The sequence below is a fragment of the Astatotilapia calliptera genome, chromosome 14 (assembly GCF_964374335.1).
Source record: "Astatotilapia calliptera chromosome 14, fAstCal68.1, whole genome shotgun sequence".
Lineage (NCBI taxonomy): Eukaryota > Metazoa > Chordata > Actinopteri > Cichliformes > Cichlidae > Astatotilapia > Astatotilapia calliptera.
In genome coordinates, this window is record NC_137435.1 from 16,567,205 (window position 1) to 16,581,845 (window position 14,641).

General features: G+C 45.6%; 1 protein-coding gene across 2 annotated transcripts in view; it reads left to right on the forward strand.

Moving 5' to 3' along the window:
• Window positions 1-14,244, forward strand: part of cux1b (cut-like homeobox 1b) — a 53,834-nt gene extending 39,590 nt beyond the window's left edge. Inside the window, exons 10-23 of one of the 2 annotated variants that reach the window (XM_026193484.2) lie at window positions 1,996-2,100; window positions 3,412-3,600; window positions 3,849-3,907; window positions 4,194-4,236; window positions 4,407-4,503; window positions 5,810-6,625; window positions 7,320-7,403; window positions 7,876-7,977; window positions 8,087-8,634; window positions 8,727-8,868; window positions 9,563-9,850; window positions 9,953-10,141; window positions 11,845-12,109; window positions 12,504-14,244. In XM_026193484.2, coding sequence (XP_026049269.2) covers window positions 1,996-2,100; window positions 3,412-3,600; window positions 3,849-3,907; window positions 4,194-4,236; window positions 4,407-4,503; window positions 5,810-6,625; window positions 7,320-7,403; window positions 7,876-7,977; window positions 8,087-8,634; window positions 8,727-8,868; window positions 9,563-9,850; window positions 9,953-10,141; window positions 11,845-12,109; window positions 12,504-13,011 — 3,435 coding nt within the window. In that variant the 3' untranslated portion in view covers window positions 13,012-14,244. The remainder of the gene's footprint in view (window positions 1-1,995; window positions 2,101-3,411; window positions 3,601-3,848; window positions 3,908-4,193; window positions 4,237-4,406; window positions 4,504-5,809; window positions 6,626-7,319; window positions 7,404-7,875; window positions 7,978-8,086; window positions 8,635-8,726; window positions 8,869-9,562; window positions 9,851-9,952; window positions 10,142-11,844; window positions 12,110-12,503) is intronic. The other variant, XM_026193485.2, reaches the window with a different exon arrangement.
• The last annotated feature ends 397 nt before the right edge of the window (window positions 14,245-14,641 follow it).

Below are 14,641 nucleotides of genomic sequence, written 5' to 3' on the forward strand. Positions count from 1 at the left end.
TATTTTATTGTGGACCCATTTAAAAAAAAAAAAAAAGAAAAAAAAAGAAAAGAAACTTTGTCAACAGAAAAATAGTTGATAGGGACTTTCTGTCCTTTAATTGTTTATCTCTTACTTTGCTGGGCTGATTGTGGCACCCGAGCCTTGTGTTTGACACCCCTCCATGTTAATTGCAGTGAGGTTTAGCGTTCATTTTAATTGAATTCAATGAATCGCATACAAAGTCCTGCATGGCCAGGCTCCTGCTTTTTATTTTGAGTGTTTTGTGATGACAGTCGATCTCTGATTAACCGTTTACTTTAAATTGAGTCTTTGAGGTTTTGGCAGCTGAACTTTGGATTCCTTATTGTCTCCGAAATCCTTCAGAAATCTGTGGTTTGTTTTAAATGTCTGCTAAACGGGTTAACTTTTTCTTAAATACTTGCGCTTTATTTTTACGATATTGGTCACACAAATGTTTTTATTGTTGGTGTGTTTAAGACCATATGCTTGAAATTGTGTAAGTCGGGGGCATTGAAACATATTTAATGTGTGGTTTTATCCAATATGTGAAGCACTTTGCTGTATAAATATTATTTCTAATAAGCTATTATAATAAGTACACTTGCACAGTGTGCTTTGGTTTGATTAAGGTCACAGTGGGCATAATTTTTTGGATATTATTTTGTTTTTTAAAGAAACTGTTCTTTAACCTTCATAAAGAGCATGAGGGCCTGTTGCTGAGAGAATCTCAGAAAGGTGGTTTTGGTCTTTTTTCTATTGTGGGTTTGTTGACATGAAAAATAGACCTTTAAAAATATCGAAATATTCCTGTCTATTGAGAATCCATGAGATGTGGCTTGCTTATCACTGCGAGGGTTGCTGTTTCTTTTGCTTGTTTATTACACACCTACTAAACCCATCCAGCTGAAATAAGCCCCCCGGTCTGCCCTCTGCCCTCGTGTTGTAAATATTCCTGTGGTATCTGTTAATGTCATTGTTGTTAACTTTCATTATTAGCCCAAGAGTATGATTTGTGGTTAAAGGGGTAGCATAGGCATGTAATGTTAATATTAGCCTAAAGGTTAACGCTCCGACTATAATGCCGCACACACAAACACACACTCTATTCACACTTCTGATTTGAGGTTTACAGAGGATGACAGCATGGCCTCCAGCTCAGTCACAGACTTTTTATATGCTTTTATAAGAAGAAAATGGAAAACAGGATTTTCTTTTGCAACTAGCAGTCCAACTCCCACCCAGTCAATAACAGCTCTCAATATGGTTGCAATTAGGAACACTGTGGAATCGGCTCCCTGTAACTCCTAATGATGGCAAGTTGGCCGGCGTGGTAGATGATTCCCTACTGGAGCACGGCACTTTAGCAGTAAACACCAGGCAGCGGGTGTCATCTCAATGCTCAGGAATAACTTGAGATTTTTAATTAAGGAAATGTTCGCTCTTGGTTGTCATTCTAAATTTGTACATCGCATTTCCAGCCACCCTCCACTCTGAAGTATATCATTATTTACGCTGAAAGGGGCTGACTCGCTTTCCAAATAAAAAGTGCAGTTGACTGATAGAAGATTGTGTACTGAAAAACTTGTTCAGTTTGATTGCTAGTGTTGTGCATTCAGCATTGTACTCCTCTCCTTCACAGATGTCTTTGCTGTCAATGAGCAACGGTCACCGATTTGACAGATTTTAAACAGAGTAAAAGGGGAGGGGTTTTGCATATGAACAAAAACTTTTATTCCCGCTTTCTTGGGCTCACTATTCCCATTTTGTCTGTCTCGAAGGATGTGTTAAATAGCTCTTTAATTTTTTCTCCAGGGCTAGCGGAAAAAATGAGACAGGTTGAGTAGGGAAAACGGGAAAGCGTGTACATTAAAATTAACACTGAACTCACACAGAAGTGATCTGCGTTAAACTTTAGATTAATAGTGTTTTAACTGTAGGAACCTGCGACACAGGATTTTCCCTGAACGTTTCTCCTTTTCTTTTTCTTTCCAGCGAGCAGAAGCAGCTCAGAGAGAGGCAGAGTCAGTCAGAGAGCAGCTGTCCTTGAGCAACCAATCCCAGCAGCTCAGCAGCCCGGCCAAGGCTGACCCAAACACGGTAACACGTTTCACTCATTCACTGGATTGATAGGCTAAAGATCAGCTTGGCCTTTTTATGCTACACTGACAGACTGATTAATGGCTCAGTCACACTAGAGTAAAAATAGGGTGGCAACCTCTTTGCCACTAGGAAAAATAGGTGGTTGCTCAGTGATTTAAATAAATCTTTTGCAAGTCGTTGCTGGAACAAACTGATCATCCAAAGGCTGAGCATGCAACACCATCGACCTTTAGCAGACCACTTTTGATCGCAAGGCGACTGCATAGATCCCCTTGTGGGAGGCAGCCTGTCTCCAAACACACACAGTCCAGCTCGGACCGACTGCCATCACTCTGACAGATTGGTGAAGGTTTGCAAATAATTGCCATTTAATTTTTAAACACAGACAGATTGATTGCAATGTGTTGGCAGTCTGAGCGAGCATGTGCCGATAAACGCAACTCAGCTGCCCGTCTCTGCAGTTGGGAGCTTGGCTCAAGTGGTTGCCTGCTTCTGGTTATATTTCTGTATATATGTTAGGTTGTGCACATCATCATTTTTAAATCACTGTCCTGCAGCAACTATATCATTATTTGTGGAGGAACATTTTCATTTCTGTTACAAATCCATGAGGTTCTGACTGAATTCTGATTACGAGTAGATAATGTGAGTTTCGTTGTATGTAGATGCCAATAGATTTGCCACAGTTGATCACCATTATCACAAACAGATTTTATGTAATTGCCAAATCAACCCATTCAGTTACACACTGATCACAGCAAGAGTCTTTTTGCCTTTTTATTACCATCTTAATGCAAGTTGCTTTAAAGATGGCAACTGACTGCGAGTGGTGGCAGACCAGATTGCTGGTTCACTGCATTTGGTCACAGTAATTATTGCCGTGCCCTGGTCTCCCTAGTGACTATAGCTTTAAGCCTCACTTTATGGATAGACTTTAGTCACTGGTATTAAAGGTCAGATGCTGGAGTAACCAGTTAAGCTTCCTTAAGAAGTAAGATGTGATTGGTATATGGATTAACTGATTTATTGGATTTAACCAATAGCTTGCAGACATGGGACTTGGTTAGTGTACAGCTACTACTGTTCCGCCAAAGTTATCTACTTTCCTTTGGTATGAAGTGATTGTGATTGATTGCATCATCTGTGGCTATGAATCTGAAGAAGTAAGCCTTTTGACAAGATAATCAATATTGATCAGCTTTGTTTCACACAAAACATCCACTGATGAAATTATTCATTTGATAGAACTTGAGACTATATGTGGCTGGAGACTTACTCAATTAAACTGCCTAACTTTTTGGACTTTAGGAACAGTTGGAAGAGGTGGCGTCCCATTCAAATCTGGAGGCGGAGCTCAGGGCCAAAGAAAGAGAGACTGCCCAGCTGGTGGAAGATGTGCAGAGACTGCAGGCCAGCCTGACCAAACTCCGAGAGACCACCAGCTCCCAGATCTCACAGCTGGAACAGCAGCTTAGCAGCAAATCCAAAGTTCTGAAGGTACCAACGCAACAAACATCTGATTTTGGTTGGAAGCCACTTTAACTTTTCATTTATAATGACAAGCTACGTAAGTTTTACTAACTTACGTAGCTTGTCTTTTTCCCGTTTGCTTAACCCTATTCACCAGTTTACACCCTTCGTTGTGTAGAGTTAAGTAAATAATAGAAACGCAGGATCTACTGAGATCCAAGTGTTGATTTGTATTATTGTTTTAATTGTCTTTGTTGCATCTTTGCAATGTGTAGGAGCTGGAGGAGAAGCTGCAGAAGCAAGCTGACTATGAGGAGGTGAAGAAGGAGTTGAGGTGAGGAGTGAACACAGGCATTTGTGTGTCCTGTACAGATCTGTTTATTGCACGAGTCTGATGTCTTTAGACACGTGCAGTAAACAGAAGATGTGTCTCTTCATTTAATGTGGGTAACTCAATTGGGTGCCCTTACGTAGGCGAAGCCTTTGTGTTTGTAGTTTTGTATCGTCAGTCTCGCTCTTTGTCATTAAAAAGAAAGACATAGAAAAGTTAGCATCCTGTGTGTTTGTGTATATTTGGCGGTTTTCTCATGCTTGCTTTTTTTCCCTCCCTCCTTTCTCAGTATCCTCAAGGCTATGGAGTTTGGAGCATCCGACTCTGTGCAGGTAAGACTAAGCAGCAGACTGTAGACTTGAGGTTGCAGCCACTAAGTTATTGACAAAGCAAAAATTGCACAACTAGATCAGTAAACATGACCATCTGAGAGGAGAGGCTGGAGAAAAGCTGTGTCAAAAGCTTTAATTTCCCCCTCTGTTTCTGATCTCCTTTCTGCCAGGACTCATCCAAACCCCTGGAGGTTCTGTTACTGGAGAGGAACCGAAGTCTTCAATCGGAGAGCGCCGCTTTGCGCATCGCCAACACCGAGCTCAGCGGTAAGTCTTATGTTGCTGTAAGGACCGGGTTCATCGACACCGGACAAACTGCTTTCACAAAACAAAAAAAAGAGAGAAGGTCAAGGGAGATTATGAGGCTTTAGCTGCAGTTCAAGTCATCAGGGAAGTGCATACAATCTTGTGTGCATATAGATGGTCTTTCTCTGAGAATACTTAACTCGTAATGTTTGCGGAATTATTTGCACCACAGCAGCCCACATGTACAGGTTCATTGGTCGAAAAAAATAATAATGCAAAAGTCATGCAAAACTTTCTCATGGTTTGGAAATGTTGCTGGTGTAGTCCCGCTCTTCATGGAAGGGAGGAAAAGGCATCTTTGGTGTTTTGTAAATACCCCAGCAGGAGGTCAACCTGAACGGTAACGGAGCCGCATTACACAAGAACGAGGACAACGTGCAATGCCCCCGACATTAGGACTCTTGCCCTCTGCAACAGTGTTTATGGGTTTGAAATGTCATGGCTTTAGGCATGAATAGCTGAATAGCTTTGAATTGATTAACATTCACAGTGAGAGGAGCTTACTGTCTTACTCAATCATGTTAAGTCTCAATGGTTATGCATTAGAATAATATTTCTCCCAGCGATTATTATCAAGATGGGTTCTAGTAGTTACAAGACTGAGAAAATATATTTTTTGTCTGTATTTGTTCTGGTGAATAGAAAAATGTATTCAGTAGAACTCTCTAGGAGACAAGCAGCCGAGGGCCTTTGTTTTGAGTCAGCAGAGCTGTGCAGTCTGTCTTTTGGTGACATGCGTCTTTTTTCTGTTAAGCCAAACTAATTTCAGAAGTTTTTTTTATTTATTTATGTTTTTTTCACCTGGATGTATTTTTCTGGACTAAAAACAATGTTACTACACCTACAATGGAATAAATCGGTGTGTAAGGACACACTGCAGCAGCATGGAAGAGGACTTGGTGTATTGGCTATCTAAGGACATCATCTTGCTCTGTCCAGTTACTTCTGCTTTGCCTGCAGCAGAGAGAGAGGGAAAAAGAGACTGAGCCCTGGGCCAAGCTAATCTGCCTAAGTGGCACAGTGTCAATTGTTTTGTTTGTCCTTTTTTTTCCCTCCAGGCTGTGGCTTACAAGAAAGGTTGAAATCACAAATGCATGGGCACTTGCCTGGGGGGGTTGGCAAAAAAGGAAACAGAGTTCACTAATTTGAAAAAGACTTGATTAAGACAACTTTCAACGTTTGTTATTTTATTTTTTCTCTCTCGTTTTGGAACCCCTTTTTTGTTGACTCCCCCCATAATGCATGGTGTGTCTGACCTTTCTTGTAGGGTCAGCCGGGCGAAAAGGGACAGAAGAGTCCACAGCGAAGGAGGAGACCGCGCCAAGCGACCCCTCTTCCTCACCCCCTCCTCCCCCTCCCTCTCTTCCGTCCTCCTCACAGCGCCCCCTGTCTCGCACTCACACGGACCCTCTCAACACTGCCACCACCACCACCAGCAGCAGCAGCAACAGCAGTGAAACGCTCCCTTTCGCTCCTACGGGCATTGGACAGGACTTCTACTCCCCCGTCTTCCCTCTGGTGGGTGGTAAGATGGCTTTGAACTCCTTGATTCAGCGGCAGCTGCTCCAGACCTTCTACTCAAAAGCCTTGCAGGAGTCCTCTGGAATCCCCAGTGGGGCTCTACTGTTCACCCCCTTCACGCCAACCCTCAGCTCCATCCCTACCTCCACCCCTGGCTCAGGGTCTGCTGCCATCCCTCTAGCAGCCAGCAGCCCCCAGCCACCTCCAGCCAGCCCTGACATGGCTCCTGTTAACGGGAGCAGTACAGCTGGCAGCGCCCCCTCCCCATCACCAAGCCACTCTGATGCTAATACAGGAAGTGTTTTGGACGGGGAGGACATGGACACAGCGGAGATTGCTCGGCAAGTGAAAGAGCAGCTGATCAAGCACAACATTGGTCAGCGTGTGTTTGGTCATTATGTGCTGGGACTGTCCCAGGGATCAGTCAGCGAGATCTTGGCCAGACCAAAGCCGTGGAACAAGCTAACCATCAGGGGGAAGGAGCCGTTCCACAAGATGAGGCAGTTCCTCGCCGATGAGCAGAACATCCTCGCTCTGCGCAGCATCCAGGGACGGCAGAGAGGTGAGTCTGCGTTCCTGTATTGTTGTCTGTGCGTGGGGGAGTGTGTGTGTCTTGCATGTTGTGTGTATGTGTGTAAAGCCCTGCATAGAGCAACTGATTAGCTTGTCAATATGGACTAGCTTTTTTATTTTTCTTTCTCTTTCCTAACTCCCATTCTGTGCCGCCCCACCTGTGTTTTTTGAATGAGCTCCTAGTCACGCACTGATCCCAAGAGCCTCTCCTAGCTATCGTGGTCAATACAGAAACCTTTCACACATCAATAGTATTGATCGGTGGGAACTAGGAGAAAGGCAGGGGTACTGTTAACTACGGGTAGATTCGATTAGCCTGGGCTTGCCTTTCTTAACGCATCAAGACATTGCTGATTGAAGTTGGTCTCAGAGGTACATAAAAAATATACCACAATTTGCCAGCGAGTCATAGATGGTCCATGTTGGTATTCCCATGTTTGATAGCTGCCACTAGGCCGTCTCTGTGGTGGCTTTATTATAACTTTTGGAGGTAGAAGTTGGAATCCTACTTGGGCCACAGATGGTTAAGATCAATGCATTTATGGTACTATATAATGTGCATTGGAAGGAACAGACACTTATTATGTTTGCAGAGCATTGTAAGGCACCATTTAGTCTAGCTGTAAAAGGAAAAAAAACACACAAGTGCTGTAACATAGTGTGTGGTATATTGTTTTTAACAGAGGGCTCAGGCCAGCCCCAGCTTAGCCGAGTGTTTCAGGACGCTCCGAAGCGGAGAACCCTCTCCGATACAGCTTCACACACAGGTCTGTCCCCTTCACACACGGAGATTCTAGCACGTTCTGTCTGTGTGGCATGTTTGTGTTGGGATGTTTCTGTGTTGTGTGTGCCTATGTCGCCATATATTAATTGCGGGCAGGCATACAGATATAAATGTGCCTTGAAGGTAACCGCACAGTTTCAGTGACTTGCGTCAAAGGAAAAGCCAGCATGTGTATTTAGGGATTTTATTGGTAGTTGTTATTCTGCGGGGAGTATTTACTATACGAACCCTGCAGCACGTGTGCATGTGCAAGCTCTAAAGGGACCTGAGAAATTATGACAATCCCTCCAGTGTAGTTGCCTTGAAGCTCAGTGGTGGGAATGTTGTTCTTTGTGCTGTGCTATGGTGTAATTCTTCCATCAGCGTCTCCTCTTTATCTGTTCTGTTAGTATTCCCAGCGTTTTAATCTGACGAGGTATTCCGTCTCCTCCCATTCCCTCATCCTCTCTTTCCAGGTAACATCACCGCTCGTGTGCGCACCCCAGAGGCAGGTTCTGATGAAGCTATCAAGTCCATACTGGAGCAGGCCAAAAGAGAGCTGCAGGTGCAGAAAGCTGGTAAGTTGGAGTTATTTATTTAATTTTTTCCCCCCCGTCTTCTCCGGGGCATTTAAGGTGCCCATGATGGCTGTGTCTGTAATGAAGGCCGTTTTTCTCCTCTCTGTAGACTTGTCTCATGCTCAGCCGTCCTATGCAGGACTGAAAGGGGGAGGTGGAATAGGAAGTGGAGGGGGGAGCGGATCAGACGAAGCCATCCGCTCCATCCTAGAACAAGCTCGCAGGGAGATGGAAGCCCAACAGGCCGCACTGGAGCCCATCCTTAAAGCATCATCTTCCTCTTCGTCATCAGTGTCACTATCACAGAGGGACATCCTGAGCTCATCTCTTACCGCCCCGCTTCCCCCTTACAACCCCCTGGCCCTTTCCCTCAAGAAACCTCCCAGCTCCCTCTTGTCCTCGCCCTCATCCCCGTCTCCAATTCTGGACTTTAGCTCCAGCGTGAAGAGAGAGGGCCGCAGCTCTTCGGGGGTCGATATGTCTGCTGATGGAGCTCTCAGGATGGGTCGGGGCTCAGAGGGACTGTCCCGCTCCGGAAGTGCCGGAGGAGCAGGTTACTGGAGAGAGCAGTGGTGGAGCAACATGCAGACGGATCCGCGAAGGACCATGTCCAGCCAGATAGGAGAAGAGAACCACAACCAGGAGGACTCTAAAGAGGTGAGGTTTAGGGGCAGTTCCAGAGTTTCATGGCTTTGCTTTGACTGTCCATTGGTTGCACGTCTGAAGTCTTCTCCCTCCGCGGGGTTTAGGGTATACTGACCGACAGTCTGTCTCGACACAAACCGTGGAACAAGTTGAACCAGAGGAGCAGAGAGGCGTACCTCCGCATGCAGCCTTGGCTCAACGGAGACCAGGGGCAAAACGCACACATCCAGCAAACTCAGAACCAAGGTAAACAAATCACATGCAAATACACACACCGACACACACCATATATTATGCTGGAACGCTACTCTGAAAGCCTGATTAGAGCTAGTGGCTAGTTGTTACTGTCACTCTGTCACTCACCCCACCCGCCCCCCTCCTCATCCCCCTCGTCCTTCTTGCTTCCATCCCACCCACCGTCTCCCCCCTCCTGCTCACTTCTCCTCCCACTATCCCCCTCCTCCCCCCACATCCCCAGTGCTGTGGCAGTGTCAGCCAGCAAGCTGCTGGTTTGTCATGTCATAGACAAGTTAGTGTTGCAGCGCCAGATGGCAGCTCTGCATGTGTGTGTCTGCGCGCATGTGTGCGTGTGCGTACATGCACGTGTGTGTCTCTTTTTCTCTCTGGGGGTGTAAACAGCAGCTAATGTACACTGACAGCTCCTCATGACTGCTCTCTTCCAGCCTGCTGAGCTGCACAGCGGCACTACACAGACAGAGACAGGGAGATGAAGGAATAGGAGGAGGAAGCCAAAAAGGCTTCAAACTGAAAACTTAAGCACCTTTGCTGTTTGTTCAACAGGAGTTAAATTAGTCGATGTAATTTGACTGAAGTCCCTCCTGAACCCAGCAGGGAGAGGAGATGAAACTAGTGTCGCCTCGCATAGTTACACGTCGCCTAACCTGTGCGAACTTTCTCATTCTGTGTCGTGCTCGAGCAGAGGGTACTCCCAAGACATCAGCAAGCTGCAGCCCCGCTCCAGAGTCCCCCCTCAGTTCAGCTGAAGAATCTGTCAATGGTCTCACTGGGGACCCACTTGCGTCACAGTCCTCCAGTCTCAAACCTCCGTCTGAGGATCCTTCAGGTGGGGAGTCTCAGCCGGGCACCCCGCTGCCTCTACCAGGTCACTCGGGTCTGAGCATCCAGGAGATGGTTGCAATGTCTCCTGAGCTTGATACCTATGCCATCACCAAGAAGGTTAAGGAGGTGCTAACCGATAATAACCTGGGTAAGACCTTTTTTTTGTTGTTGTTTTTTGCTCTTATGCTCAATTGTGGTGTTGTACTTTTCTGTGTAGTTTAACTGGTTCCATTTTCTTTCTCCAAACCAGGTCAGCGTCTGTTTGGGGAGACTATCCTGGGTCTGACTCAGGGTTCTGTCTCAGACCTGCTGGCCAGGCCTAAACCCTGGCACAAGCTGAGCCTGAAGGGCAGGGAGCCCTTTGTCCGCATGCAGCTCTGGCTCCAGGACCCACACAGCGTGGAGAAACTTATGGACATGAAACGCCTGGAGAAGAAAGGTGTGTGTGTGTGTGTAACAAAAAGCTCAATGAGTAGAAATAGATGCATACTCTATATACAGCACAGCATGCTGTCAGAAATAATAATCGAAAGGCTCAGAAAACCTTTCATGTTTTGTGCTTAAGCATGCATTTATTTGAGAAATATGCTCACAAAAAAACAAAGCAAAAAAACCACACACAAGCAGCAGCCTTTGAATTACACATGCACATCTGCACACAATATCCTTTGTGCAGGACAGCAGAGCATGTTGTGCAGATCACAGTCATCTTGGTGTGATGTCAGTACCAATCAGGACTGCAGACATCACGTACTGTATTCAATGTGACAGCTAGGCGACTGCCGGGGGCCTGCTTACTCACAGTCATCAGCACTACTCTTCATCATCGTCATCAACATAATAATCATCAGTGTCTATAAGCTCGTATTTTTATCATTTATTAGCCCATTGCCCGCTCCATCACTCCATCATCCTGCACTCTTTTCTGTCAGGAGGATACGTTTAGGAATCAAAAACCCCCAATAGGCCTGCTTCATAACCCTCCCCCTCCTTCCTCGCTGCCTCACAGTGACCCCGCACTGCCCACTTGAAGCAAACAGGGTATGGATATTTGAACCTGCCAGTGGGCACAGCCGTCCAGGATCAGCTTACCCTGCTGATATCACAAACTACGCACAAGGGCGAAAAACACAACTGACCTAACGCCTGTGTGGTCGGGGGGTTGGACTGGTGGGGTTGCACTACATTCAGCTTCATGTTAGATTATTGACCAAGAGTAATGCATCCAAATAGCAATGGGCAATAGTTCTGGCTACCAGCAGAGCCCAGAGGAAAGACATGGACCTAGTCCAAAGTTACCACATTTGACCTCTCACCCTTGTGGTGCAAGCCTGCGAGGCGGCGCACAAGTTTGAGAGCGCTCTAACCTTGCTCTGAGGGGCTTTTCCCTGCAACACTAATGTATCTGGCAGCATGTATTGGGGTTGGGAAAATGTCAACCTCATACGAAGCTGCCATGAGCTGTTCATTTTCAGTTGCTGGCGCCCCGAGTGAACGGTGCTGCTTGTTTGCTGTAAAATGGAAGAGATGCATTCATTGTTACAACTGGTGAGAAAGACGAGAGCACCACCTAGTGGCTGATTGGGAGGCTGGCGGCATTAGTTGTCAGACCTGTTACGTTGTATGAAAACAGAGCAGCTTTATTACTCCAAGTCTTTGTCATCATCTTGCTAATCTGCATTGAGCTTGGCTCAACTGCAGCTGATTCAGAGCTCAGTAATAGGGGTTATTGCCGAGAAGAGAGACTCCATCTCCTGCCTCAGGGCTTTTGATGGAAACACGATTACACATTAACAGCGGAAATTCAAAGGCAATCAGTGTTTTCTTATTGAATGGCAAACCTTGCTGACAAATCTTTTACCTGTTTATGTTCCAGCTGAAGTCCCACCTCTCTGCTGCTCTGCTGTCTTTATATGTTAATGCAGCACATTTTATATAACTGCTTAAATGTCATGTGGTACAGCTATTTATGCATTTTTAAATGTAATCCTTCACTTGTATTGAAATGTCTCTGTTATGCACTGTAGTTTGCATCTGTGGTTTTTACTGGTGTTGCCAGCTTTATCATTGAAACTCCCCATTCATTTGTAGATTTATTAATGTATTCACTGGATGACCCATTTCTCCCTCTTTCCCATCCAGCATACATGAAGAGGCGGCTGAGCTCCTTGAGTGATGGCCATTCTGTGGACGGAGGCTTGGTGGGGTCAGAGTACATGCAGGGCTCCCAGAGCCCAGGGCAGCAGCAGCTGAAGAAGCCCAGGGTGGTGCTGGGCCCTGAGGAGAAGGAGGCTCTGAAAAAGGCTTATCAGCAGAAGCCCTACCCCTCCCCCAAAACCATTGAGGAGCTGGCCTCCCAGCTCAACCTAAAGACCAGTACTGTTATCAACTGGTTCCATAACTACAGGTCAGCATTTAGGAGAAAAAAAGATGGACTCCTGCTAAATTCTTTCTGTTGTTCTGCATTTATTAGCTGCTCTCTGATGGATTAAATATAGTTTACCTGAAGTTAACACGATAAGGATCTCATGTCTTTGTGAATAGTACCTCTGTTCAAATTCCTTGTTTTATTGAAATACATTAGTGGGTTCGTCTTGACTTTATCTGCGGATAAATGAATTGTCTAAATCTTTGTGTACGACTCTGCCAGATCACATTGTGTTTTTGTTGCACTGTTAGTCCAAATGCGTAAGCTGTTCCCTGTTCATCGAAAATATTTTGACATTAGTAGAGTGTATTGTATTCCACAAATTGAATTTCAGGATTTAATTAGCGTGACTGAACTCATGTTTCCCTCTTAGGTCACGTATTCGGCGAGAGCTCTTCATAGAGGAGATCCAGGCAGCTGGAGGGGTAGGGCCTGGCAGCGAAGCGGGATCGCCTTCCCTCCGTGGGTCCAAATCAGGAGAAGGGGACAGCTGCGATGGGACGGAATCTGAGGGCACAGTGGAGACACGCCAATCTCTGGGCATTGGCTTGGAGGATCACAGAGGAGCATGCAAAGACCACGACATGGAGGCTGAGTCTGAGGCAGGGGGCTCTAATAATTCCCCTGCCCAGTTAGACTGCACCGCCACAGGCTTGGCCGGGCCGGGCTCCAGCGGTGGACAGGGTGGACTGGGGCTTTTCAGCCTCACAGAGGCATCCTCCAGTAGCTCTGCCTCTAGTACTAACATCCCAGCCTCTGGCCCTGCCAGGAACCCCAGGGACAACAATCTGCGCAAGAAGAAAGCAGCCAATCTCAATAACATCATCCACAGGCTGGAGAAGGCTGCCAGCAAAGAGGATCCCTCAGAGTGGGAGTTCTAGCTCCCCCTGATCATCCTTCATCCTTCTCGTCTCATAACCTCACGACCTCTAACCTTGGACCCCTCCTGCTCTGTTCCAGTTGGAGAGTGGACACAGCCAAAGTCAAGCTCAGCAGCCATTTTTATTACGTAGAAGCTTTCCAAAAAGAGGAAAGAAACAAAGAGTGGTTGGCAAAACCCTTAAAAAGAAGATTTACTGAATACGTAGAAGAACAAAATAAGAGAACTTAATTGTTTCTCCTGGTTTTTTTTGTTTGTTTTTGTTTTTAAAAACTGCGTTTTGTTTTTGTACTGAGAAAAGCACTTAGCCGTCCTGCTGGCCTCTGGCCCTGCTGTACCTCCCCCTATCACCAGCCACTGGTGCACCAGACTGGTTAGTCCTGAGCTGGGGTCTGACCCACAGCTGGGGTTGAAACCTGGACTCAGTAACACAGGCAAGGCCTGACACAGCAGCTGTCACAGTGATAGACACTGATAGATGATAGATAGAGACAGGAACTCTCTTACAAGAACTCTCACTTTCTTAAAGGAGATTTTTTTCCGCTCTTCTTCTCACCTCCCAAGTGTCCACAAACCTCCCCTCACTCAGTGAGATGCCTCATTTTTCACACTGTAGAGTGACTGTTACAAACCCTTTGCCTTTTTCACTCACTGCGTGTGTGTGCGTGTGTTTGTATGTTAGGGGTTGTGTCAGTGTGCACCTGTGTGTGTGTGCGAGAGTGTATACACACCCAGAAAAAAGAGGAAAAAAAAGAAATGGTGTGTATGTGTATTCTCTTCTCAATGGCAGCATGTTTTCATTTTTTTAATCTCACTCCTACACTCTTAAGAGGGTAGTTGAAGGCCTGCTGGCTGAGCTGCCATGGTTACTGGTGTAAGAACGATGAACTTTGACCTGTTGTGTCCCATATCCTATCCTGCTGACAGCCATGTGATGGCCAGAAGGATGTGTAATTCCTCACAAAATACACACACTCATCTGAAGAGGAAGGAAGGAAAGAAGGACCCCTCTTTTTGCCTCCTTAAACCCTTCTTTTTAGGATGAAGGATGATCTGTTTTTTCTTTGTTTTGTTTTTAAATATTGCAATTTGGTTGCCAATAAGAGATTGCACAGTCTATTGACTCTAAAGAGTACAAAAATAGGGAATTTTAGGAAACATTTTTAATTAGTACAAAATAAGAACAGAAAAGACAAGAATAACAAGTTACTGTTTAAAAAAAGAAAGAAAGAAACAACAACCTTAGAATGGAATAATGTTGCATTGTTGACATACAATGAATTCACGTAGTACTGTAGCTGTCTGACATGGTGATACTATACGTGTCTCTCGTTGTTTTTGGTTGTGCACGTCACAACTTTGCCCAGCACTGGACCTGCTGGGTGGGTGTGTTTGTGTGTGTGTGCGCGTGTGTGCGTGTATGTCCGCACCACCGACAAAATTTTCTCTGTTCACAAACACACATCTTTTTATAGGCCAAATCAGGAAGAGTGTGTGTACGTGTGTGTCTGTGTGCATTTGTTATTTGCCTGCATGTAAGTCAGGGTTGAGGTCAGTTCACTCAGAATTGGACCGATCGATTTGTCAATAATGAAATTCTTGATGGAAAATGGGTATTTTTTTTTTTTTTT